The sequence below is a fragment of the Talpa europaea genome, assembly GCF_964194135.1.
Source record: "Talpa europaea genome assembly, chromosome: 9".
NCBI classification, from domain to species: domain Eukaryota; kingdom Metazoa; phylum Chordata; class Mammalia; order Eulipotyphla; family Talpidae; genus Talpa; species Talpa europaea.
The window spans coordinates 115,271,352-115,282,735 of record NC_140076.1 but is presented as its reverse complement, the minus strand read 5'-3'; the positions used below and the strand labels follow the sequence as shown (position 1 = coordinate 115,282,735).

Genomic DNA, 11,384 nt, shown 5'->3' with positions numbered 1-11,384 from the left:
ATGTTATTATTTGGAATATGCTAGTATTCTCTCAGTGATGATATTTATGTCATAAATTATAAATATGAAGTGTGACTGCTTTTTTTTTTTTTTTTTTATAGAGGCATGCTTTATTTATTTGTTTGCTGGTTTGTTTGTTTGTTTTGTTTATACATGCACTGGGTACAGTCAGAAGCGCGGGAGGGTGAGAGAATTCACCAGAGCCAGAGCGGGGAGCAGAGCAGGCAGAAGGACCGAAGTACACTGCTGAGGGGAGCAGCGGGCGGCAGGAGAGGTCTGCACGCCATGTGGGACCCTCCTGTGGTGGCCGGGGAGCAGCCGGGGATCGAACCGGCGCCGCAGAGGCCGCGCGCAGTTTCGCAACCCAGCGCTTAACCGCTGCGCCACCGGGGAGGCCCGTGACTGCTTTTCTTTAAAACTTAATGTTTTTTACCTTCTTTGCCCATAACCCAGAGCTTTCTAAGAGACAGAAACTTGGTGCACATTTTAGTGTACTTTCCTTTGTCTTCCTGAAACTGGCCTACAGGGTGGGGGTGGGAGGGTGTAATCGGCATGACTTCGAACTGCACTGTTGGAACTCTTGATGCGCCGTGATATGCTCCTTTGGGTACGTTAAAGGCTATACAGTGCACTACATTCGCCAGAACTGCCTAGTAAGAATAACTACAAAAAGCTGGATGCCAGAGAAATAATTTGCCAAACCAGGAAAACGTTGAAAGTGAGCCTAACAAAACCATGGGTTTGGACTCTTGAAGATCAAGAGTGACGGAGAACAGGGAATTCCAACTGGGTGCCCCTCCCTCTAGAGCCGTGCTGTTCAGAGAAAAGTAGTTCAAGCCACGCATGTGAGCTGACATTGATTGTTTGGTAGTCACACACACAGAAAGAAACAAGTGAGTTAATTTTAATAATATATTTTACTGAATCTCAATATATTGCAACATCCTCATTTCAATGAGTTATAACATGAAAACAGCCATTTTCACTCTTCTCAACGGTACCAGATTTCTAGAGCCCTGGAACTGCAGGACTGCACCTGTCTAGGGTGCACATTTCACGCCCGACAGCCACAAGGGGCTACTGGTCACCACAGTGGGCAGCACAGGTGCTGAGCCATACCCGCGCGGCCTCAGCTCCCAGTCCCTGCTGCACAAATCCCGAACTACCGTGAGTAACTGTGTGTGATGGACTCGATGGTGGGAAAGCAAGACTCTTAAGAAACAGGTGGCCCAGGGACTGCGCGGGACATACCGATGATCTTGGCCCCGTCATCCTCCACGTCGGAAAGCTCCATGTCTTCCACATCACGGTTATCTGTGGCAGGCTCGGGCGTGGCAGATTTCTCACTCTCCATGGCTGGGGACTGGGACTCCTCACCTCCCATCCCCTGAAAAGGAGACTCGGAGCCAGTCGGGGAGGGAGCATCCATGCTTGGGGAGGGGACTGGTGATTCCTCAGGATCAGGAAGGGTTGCCTTTAGCTGATCCAGCTTTTTCTTTAAATTGTTTACGCGATTAGCAAAGGTTTTGTAAGCCTAGAAGAGAAAAAGATTTTATCCCTTTGAGAAAAGCACCAAATAGCTACCATTTTGACTCTGATGCAATTTCCTCATTAGTAACCACATCACAGGCAGAAAACAGGAAACCAGGACGGTTTGTCAGGTTTGGAGTAATTTCCAACCTCTATTTTTTGGTATTCACCATCCATGGAGCTGCCTGCGCTGGACAGCTACAGGTCACCTACAACTCATCCCCCTCCGCTCCCTTCTCTCCATCTGACTAACCAGTATTTACCGATGGCATAAACAGACTGGCCACTCTCCCAGGTATTAAAGATAACAGCAGTGACAAAGAAGCCAGAAAAAAAAAATCAAATCCATAAATAAAGCGCAGCCTAGAAGGTCAAATACTGACTTTTTTTTTTTTAAAGATTTACTTATTTATACAAGATTTATTTATTTATTTATACATACATACATACATACATACATACATACATACATGAAGCACGGGAGGGTGAGAGAATTCACCAGAGTCGGAGTGGGGAGCAGAGCAGGCAGACAGACGGAGGACACTGCTGAGGGGAGCAGCGGGTGCAGCAGGAGAGGTCTGCGCGCCATGTGGGACCCTTGCCAGTGCCCGGGGATCGAACCGGCGCTGCAGAGGCTGAGGGCAGATTCACAGCCAAGCACTCAACTGCTGTGCCACTAAGGGAGGCCCGGAAAGCAGAACTTCTAACAGTCCTGCTGGTCTGTATAGATTTGAGATTTGAAAAACCAAGATTCTGATGAAAGAGGAAGAACAGAACTCGTACAACAATATGTTATCATTTTTCCTTCAAGAGGTCTGCCGAATTCTGAAATTGCTTAAAGGGGAATTCAGCCAAGCAAAAACCTCTGAAGAGCACAGCGGAACTTAGCAGTCTCATGGTGCTGAGGAGACAAGGGTTAGAGCTCAAGTCACGCCATGGAGCAGGAACCCAGACAGTCTGAGATTAAAAATCTACTTCCGAGAAGCTGAGATGAACCAGAGGAAAGCAAGGCTCAGCCAGGCAGCAATTCAACCTCAGTCAGCTTAGTTTCAGGCTTGATTAAGGATAGTGTCTCCAAAGAAATGGAAAGACATCCCCTGCTCTTGGATTGGAAGAATTAATATTATTAAAATGTCCATCCTACCAAAAGCAATATACAGATTCAACGCTATTCCAATAAAAATCTCAATGACATTCTTCAAAGAAATAGAACAAATACTGAAGAACAAATACTGATGAAATTCATATGGAACAACAAAAAAACACAAATAGCCAAAGCCCTACGGATGAAAACAAAGGAGAAAGGAGGTATCACACTTCCAAACTTCAAGCTATACTACAAAGCCATATTAATTAAAACAGTTTGGCAGTGGAACAAAAACAGACACACAAACCAATGGAACCGAATAGAGAGCCCAGAAATAAAACCATATTTATATGGACAACTGATCTTTGACAAAGGAGTAAAGAACATGCAATGGAACACGGAAATAAATGGTGCTGGGAAAACTGGACCACCACATGCAAAAAAATGAAACTAGACCACTACCTTTCACCATGCACAAAAATCAACTCAAAATGGATAAGAGAACTGGACATGAGACCTGAAAACATAAAATAAAAGAACACACAGGTAAAACACTACATGACATACATCGCAATAACATCTTAAAAGACGCATCACCCAGGGCCTCCCTGGTGGTGCAGTGGTGGAGCGCTGGGTTGCAAAGCTGCTCACAGCCTCTGCAGCATCGGTTTGACCCCCAGGTCCCACATGGCGCGCAGACCTCTCCTGCTGCCCGCTGCACCCCTCGGCAGTAAATTTCGTCAGTCTGCCTATTCTACTCTCCGCTCTGGCTCTGGTGAATTCTCTCCCCCTCCCCTGCTTCTGACTGTACCCAGTGCTTGGATAAATAAATAAATCTTAAAAAAAAAAAAAAAAAAAAAAGACTCATCACCCAAAGTAAAGATAGTAAAGGAAAAGATAAACAACTGGGATTACATCAAACTGAAAAGCTTCTGTACAGCAAGAGACATTAACCAAAACAGAGCTACCCCACTGATTAGGAAAAAAAAAAAATCTTTGTACTCCATTCAACTGATAAGGGACTGATCTCAAAGACATACAAAGAACTCACATGACTCAACAAAAACAAAATAAACAATCCAGTCAAGAAATGGGCAGAAGAACTTAAAAGACATTTCTCCAAAGAGGAAATACAAATGGCCAACAGGCATATGAAAAAATGTTCAACATCCCTATAATCAGGGAAATGCAAATCAAAACCACATGGAGATATGACCTTACATCAGTAAGAATGGCACACATCAAAAAAACAAGCAAGGATGTGGTGAAAAAGGCACTCTCCTACATTGCTGGTGGGAGTGCAAACTGGTCCAACCACTACGAAGAGCTGTGTGGAGGTTCCTCAGCCTGCTAAAAATGGAGCTACCATATGACCCCGCAATTCCACTCCTAGGGATCTACCTAAAGGACACAAGAGCACTGATTCAAAAGACCACTTGTACCCCTATGTTTATTGCAACACTATTTACAATAGGTAAAACCTGGAAACAACCTAAATGCCCCAAAATAGATGACTGGATCAAGAAGATGTGGTACAGGGGCCTCCCCGGTGGCGCAGCGGTTGAGCTCTGGGTTGCAAGGCTGCCCACGGCCTCTGCGGCGCCAGTTCGATCCCCGGCTGCAACCCAGCCACCGGAGGAGGGTCCCACATGGCGTGCAGACCTCTCCTGCCGCCCGCTGCTCCCCTCAGCAGTGTACTTCGGTCCTTCTGCCTGCTCTGCTCCCCGCTCTGGCTCTGGTGAATTCTCTCACCCTCCCGCGCATCTGACTGTACCCAGTGCATGTATAAACAAAACAAACAAACAAGCAGACAAATAAATAAATGGAACATGCCTCTAAAAAAAAAAAAAAAAAAAAAAAAAAAAAAAAAAAAAAAAAAAGAAGATGTGGTACATATACACCATGGAATATTACTCAGCAATCAAAAAAAGATAAACTCATGCTATTTGCAGCAATGTGGATAGAGCTAGAAGGAATGATGCTCAGTGAAATAAGTCAGAAGGAAAAATTAAAAAATCGGATGGTTTCACTTATAGCAGGAACATAGGGGACCCAAATAAGACATCGGGGAAAAAATAGTAACAGTACAAAATACAATGACGCAAAAACAAACAATTATAAACCAGAGACACACTGCAGGGGAGGAGGCAGGAGAGGGATCAGAGGGAGGGAGGAGCACAGGGGACTGAGGTGATGGTGCACGGGTGCATTGGTGAAGGAAACTCTATGGGGACTACACCTGAGGGGGTGGGAAGCAGCAGATACTGTTTAAAAATGAACAATGATGTAAAAAAATAAAAAATAATAATTAAAAAAAAGTACCAGAAAAAAAAAAAAAAAAAAGAGGACAGTGTCTCGCATGACAGAGCACCCCCCACCCCCATTATCTGCAGTTTCACTTTCTAGTGTTATCCACGGTCAACTGCAGACTGTATTTATGAACAGTAAGCTATTTTGAGAGAGACTCACATAACTTTTATCACAGTATATTACAACTGTTTAGCTTACTAGTTACTATTGTTAACTTCCTACTGCACGGCTCTTTAAGCCGTACTAGATATGCACAGACAGGAGAACACTGCACGGAGCACGATACTCCAGCTTCAGGCATCCACTGGGGGTGTTGTGACATCTACCCCTTGGATAAGGGGGCCACCGTATTTTCCTAGTAAAGGGAAAAGTGAACCTTCTCTGGACAAAGAGAAAACATCGAGCGACTACAGACGCATACTCTCGTGTTAAGAATTCCACAGAGCGCGCAGGAAGACTCTGGAGTTGTTGCAGACCGTGATGAAACACAACTGGTGAAGGTGCTTTAAAGGAAATAGCCTGCAGCGGGAAGCCCAATTCAGGGCTTCTATACAAAATTTAGTTAAGAGAATGTTTACATCCAATCTTTTGTTTAAAAAAATGTGTGTGTGTATACACATATATGTATATTCTGCCCCATTTTTATGTCCGGTCACAGTAGCTCAGCACCCTGTCTCCAAAATGCCAAGACACAGGCTTTAGAGAAGTGAGACCATCAGGTCTGCATGAGCGTTACCATTAGGAAGACCCAGGTCTTGAGTTAAACCCCACTACTTACAGGCTTATCGTTAGTTGGTACCAGGTTACCAACTCTCTTCAAAGGCAACTTTATGTGGGAACTGCAGATAATAATGCTTGTCCACACAGAGTTAAACAACACATATAAAGAGTCCACTGAAGAGCTTTAATTATTACTTACATTAGCCACCACTTTTACTTCTTTGTACTGTGCTTCATAGAAAATTCCAGCATTTTCTAGTGCTTCTGTCAGTGAGGGCCCATTTTTCACCTGTTTATCTAATCCATTCACAAACTCCTCCAGCTTGGAGCTTGCCTCTTCAAATTCTTTGGAGAACTTCTTCCCTCCTGTCTTATCTAAAACAACAGAGAAATATGAGTTCAAGATAAAAAGGTAAAAAAATTTAATCTTTTGAAGAAATGGCTCAGGATGATCTGTGAACCTATTCTTGCTGCTTTAGCAGAGTGTAAGATTCTTAGCTTCATCTTAAAGAAGTGTCTCCAGATCGCAAAACAGGTATAAATGCCTCATGTGAAGCCTCGTGAGCAGAGTAGGAGAGCCCCAGAGGCCTGCGCTGAGGGCGAAAGGCGCGTGCAGCTGGAAGGAGGCTGACAGGTTGCCTTTCTTTGTGAGCAGATGTCACACCGGTACTAAGGAGCAACACCATGAAGTTAACTCTACTTGCTTATGCCACCAACTTTTACACTACAGAATGCAGTTAGACCACTCTCTTAAGAAGATGAGAAAACTAAAATTCAGAAAAGTAAAGTGACCTCTGTGTGTATGGCATTAAAAATCCTTCTTTCTTATTTGCAGAAGATACCTGGTGATTTGGTATCAGAAAAATATAAGCCATGATTTTTATTTTATTTTTTAAATAAATATTATTTTTATATTCCCCATACAATTGCAACCCCCTTATTTTGACCCCAATCTCCCCTCCCCACCCCCCATAGAGTGTCTCTGGTTCATAGTTTTTTGTTGATTTTGATTTTCCTTTTCTTATAGTTATTCATTTTCCTGGTCCCTTATTTAAGTTTTCTAGATTCCTGCTATGAGTGAGACCATCCGGTATTTTTCTTTTTCTTTCTGATAAGCCATGATTTTTAAACAATGGTATTACTTCTCCTAAGTGTACTTCTTTCCCCGCGTCTACTGTGATGTGGCATTAGATATGGGTACAAGTGATGTCTCTGCCTCTAGTCAGCTGTGCTTTTGATATGCTTCTGAATTATTGTGAGGATTAAATTAGATAACATGGGCCTCCCCGGTGGCGCAGCGGTTGAGCACTGGGTTGCGAAGCTGCCCGCAGCCTGTGCGGCGCTGGTTCGATCCCCGGCTGCTCCCCGGTCACCGGAGGAGGGTCCCACATGGCGCGCAGACCTCTCCTGCCGCCCGCTGCTCCCCTCAGCAGTGTCCTTCGGTCCTTCTGCCTGCTCTGCTCCCCGCTCTGGCTCTGGTGAATTCTCTCACCCTCCCGCGCTTCTGACTGTACCCAGTGCATGTATAAACAAACAAGCAAACAAACAAACAAATAAATAAATAAAATATGCCTCTATTAAAAAAAAATTAGATAACATGCTAAATTTAAAGCATGGTGCAAGAACAAAATGGTGTCAAAACGAACAATTAATAGTCATTTATTCATTATTTCTAAAACATCAAATGCCTATTACAGACCAGGTATCACTCTGGGTGTCAGCATATAGCAATGAACAAATGAGGGTAATCTGTACCTTTAAAAGATTTTTATTCTGATAAATTACACAACACGGTGTGACCTTATTAAAGAACATGCCCAATCCAGTTAACCACACACGTGCAGCACACCAGTCTACACATCCACATCTATCACCTAATACATCACAGACGCACTCAGAGTAGGGAGGACGGAGTCTGTTTTTACTATTGCTATTCTTAATTTGTTCTTCGGCTTACTGAGCTACACTCGACATTGAGCTACACTCAACATCTGGCATTGCATGAGCTCGAGGTGTACAAGGCGGAGGACAGGGATTTACATATCAAGCCTGTGTGCGTGCAATCACTTCCTGGGAAACCACAGGTCTCCACAACTGCTTTCTAGAGGCAAGGGTCATCTTTATGGAGGAAAATGACAGATCCAGAAAGCAAGCCGGAGTCACTCCATTTACGAGGGTGTGTTACCTTTTAAGCATTTGAGTGTCTCTGTGCTGCACACGTCCACCCTCATCGTTGACAGCTGTTTTTCCTTCAATTCTATCTGATCTTCTGAGCGTTTGTACAGCAACAGCTCCTCAATGAGGGCCTGAGACTGAACACAGACCACAGCCTTATTTCACTTGAAAGATGGTTCGCTTATTCTATTTCTCCCCAGTAAAATAAAACATGCTGATACCTAACCAATGCCAAGAGGAACAAAACCCTTCATATTTCTACACAATCAGTGATACTGACATCCGTTCCCATGTTGAAACCATATGTTTAGTTAATGCTTTAAAAGATCCTTTTCCTTAGTCCCAGTAATTTATGATACAGAGTAAAGACTGATACAAAGGTCCACTTATAGTTTCTTCAAATAAAATTTAAACAGTCTTACTATGTTAACTCTAAGAAAATTTTAGTTTAGTAGAGCTTTACTGGGGTTCAAAATTGACTCTGCTTGTAATTAAACATATACTGTAACTTACACGAAATTCAGCCACTATCTTAGACTTGAGAGCAGCTTTTGGATTCGTGGACGCTGTTGGAATTAAACAAAAGGTTATTAAACATACAGAAACAGAGTTGATTAATAATCAGGTAAAATTTCGGTTCTACAGTTCAGGGTATACTCTCTGAACATATGCCAAACATGCACTTAAATGCTAATTCCTAGAATAACATGACATTTAAACACTCTCAAGTATGATCAGTATAAAAGTATACCATTTAGATAGAACTAACCTACTTACCTCCAACAGACCCTTTCAAGTCATAAAGTTCAAGAATTATGGATTTGGAGACAGTAAGATGCATGCAACAGTCTGACGGCGAGTAAGAGGATCTCAGCACCTCAAATTAAGGGTATTTAGGCGCAGGACATGCAATTAATCCTGAGCACTGGCTGAAGAAAATTACTTAGAAATAGCAACTCTATTCCGATGGATTTCATTTTCTGCTGACTCAATTCACAGCAGAAATGGAAAATTCTAGTATATCACCAAGGTAGCTGATTTGTGGCCGAGAAGGTGACTCCTGCTGTCCCGAGCTCGCGCCTTGGGACCAAAGGATGTGAGAGGCGCCCCTGGTCAGCCTGAGCAGCATACACTCTTGGAGCAAAACCACCCAGTGTCGCAGTTCCAAGGGTCTTTACCTTGCGCCCCACACACCTTTACCTTGCGCCCCACACACCTGGCCACAGGGCCTGCCCCTGCAGCGCTGCACCCCACCTCCTGCTGCACAGACAGGACATGAGTAACAGGAGCTCGTGAAGGAATGAGCTTCTGGCCAGGACATGAGGCCCATGTCTAAATCGGGAGAGTGTACCCCAAATCTAAGGATTTCCCAACTCCCACAGAAATGCTTCTTGACGCCTGGTCTCTGCTCCTCATTAGCTCTGCTGTTTCATGTCAGCTGCCTCTAACTTCACGTATCTTTGAACCTGAGAGTTAGCCTGGACACTGTCAAGTATTTTTGCTTCTTTAATCCCCCAACTGCTCTTGAATCTTGACTCATTCAACCCTTTTTCTGCACTTCCTTTGTTTAAGGCAGGTTTTTATGCCATTGCTTTTTTAGAAGTTAACTCCATGATGGCTTGTTTAATGTTAAGTCACGAGGCGCTGACCAGCCTGGCAAACTCAGGCTCACCGCGGTTTATGCCAGGTATGATGTCAAACAGTCCACATTTTTCTCCTGCTCCAAAAAGAGGAGGTAATTTTATATTAGTTGAGATTTTGTTCCTTACTTTGTGATTTCTTCCACTGCTTATTCGGTTGTTTGTTCAGATTTTCTTTCAGCTGCTTCTGAGTTTTGAAAGTGGTACCTGGAAAACATTTCAGTTTTGATGTCTGGCATCATGGGAAGCTGCCCCATCTGTCCACTTCAGAGTCAAAGTTGTGGCATCAACAAAGGCAGCCCCAGACTGTGTGCTTGTTTCTTTTCCTTCATTTTATCAAAAAATAAGAACGGCTACCAGATCTAACAAGCTGTCAAATAAACACTTCTATAAGAAAGCACTGATTCTGAGGAGGAGGCTTACCAGTACTTGTTAGAAATTCAAATGATGAATTTAACAGCTTGTTGGAAGCAGCTCTCTCTAAAGCAAATTTCTAGGCAAACGATGGCCGTGGTATCAGACATCAACAGCTTCTATTCAATGACTTAATTACATGCATCTAGTACTTAGGAACTAAATAACATTTTGAAAGATAGGCAACTTACTAAACATCTAAATCAAGGGAGAGTCTGAAGAATGACAATATACACTTAATCCCAAATAGCTTAGTACAGACACCAGTCCAAAAGTCTCCAACAGCAAGCAGACAGGGCATTAAATATTCATCACAAGCAATAAACAAGTTAAACCACCACAGGGCGCTGACCCTCTCCCTCCCTGGGCTGGGATGCCTCCTACCTGGGAGGGGGAGGAGCTGGTGGCTAGGGCCCTTATTAATCACCAATACCTACATCACACCCCACCCCTATGTCAACACCCACCCCCCCACCCCCACCCAGGGTGTTGCACCTGAATAAAGCATGACAGAGGGGCAGAGTCCCTGCAGTGATTGGGCACCAAGCGGACTACCCAAGACCTGCGGTTGGGCGCCTGCCACTTTGGAGCAGCGCTGTGAGATGATGGGGTGCCTAAGGTCCCCGTCTACAGACTCTGCCGGGGTGAAGAGCCTGGCCCCGCCCTGATGACTTGGGTTTGCTGACACAGTGCATCCTCCGATTGGTGGTGGTTGGCAGGGGGCACCTGCATCTTCCCTGCACTGTCAATTCTGGGGCACGTGAGTGCCAGTCAGATAGTCTCACTTGCCTTAAGTGCTGCGTTGTATTTAAAGGATTTCACTAAACTATTTTAGGGCCAAAAAAAAAAAGACAACACTCAAATGGAACATGGGACACGATCTGGTGGCTTTTATCACTAATGTGTGTAACTTTCTTTAGTCAATAAAAACAACATCCAACCCTCCCAAACCATCTCTATCTTAAAATTTAATTCAAACATATTTCATTAAGTATTCAATTGTAAACAAACAGAGCCAGATCCCAAACTTTTTTCATTATTAAGTAACAGAACAAGATTTATCAAACATATATATATACACACACATAAAAGACTGAAAAATGATGCCGATTTTGCTTTTAGGAGTGTACAGATACTTACTCAATGCTTCTCTTAGTGCCATAATCATTTCTTCTGGATATACATTTCTATCTTCCCAGATTTTAAAGATTCGCTCTATAGACTTAGAGACAGATGGATCCCTAAAACAAAAGAAAAAGTGAGGCTTATCAATGTCAACACATCTCAAACTAGAAATCTGATAATAAAGTCATCAGGAAAATTATTTTCCAAATGCCTTCTGGTATTCTGGTGTTCATTAAAAAAAATTCCTACAGTGTCTAGGACTAAAATCTTACTCTTACTCAACACTTTCTATGAGGTCCTGGCCATGCTGTGACGACACACAGCGGACTTCCTGATGGATGTGACGAGGGCATCCTCTGGGGTGCTTGAGGACACAGCTGGCA

At 43.5% G+C, this 11,384-nt stretch overlaps 1 protein-coding gene across 11 annotated transcripts in view; it reads right to left on the bottom strand.

The window, feature by feature from the left end:
- RPRD2 (regulation of nuclear pre-mRNA domain containing 2) overlaps positions 1–11,384 on the bottom strand; it is a gene marked incomplete at both ends in the record, with an annotated part of 61,653 nt that overhangs the window by 9,726 nt on the left and 40,543 nt on the right. For 6 of the 11 annotated variants that reach the window (XM_084243528.1, XM_084243530.1, XM_084243532.1 and 3 more), the window contains 5 exons: positions 1,252–1,534; positions 5,847–6,022; positions 7,833–7,959; positions 8,336–8,388; positions 11,017–11,117. In XM_084243528.1, the coding sequence (XP_084099654.1) occupies positions 1,252–1,534; positions 5,847–6,022; positions 7,833–7,959; positions 8,336–8,388; positions 11,017–11,117 (740 nt within the window). Of the gene's footprint in view, positions 1–1,251; positions 1,535–5,846; positions 6,023–7,832; positions 7,960–8,335; positions 8,389–9,591; positions 9,670–11,016; positions 11,118–11,384 lie in introns of all 11 variants that reach the window. The other 5 variants (XM_084243525.1, XM_084243529.1, XM_084243531.1 and 2 more) reach the window with 1 other exon arrangement.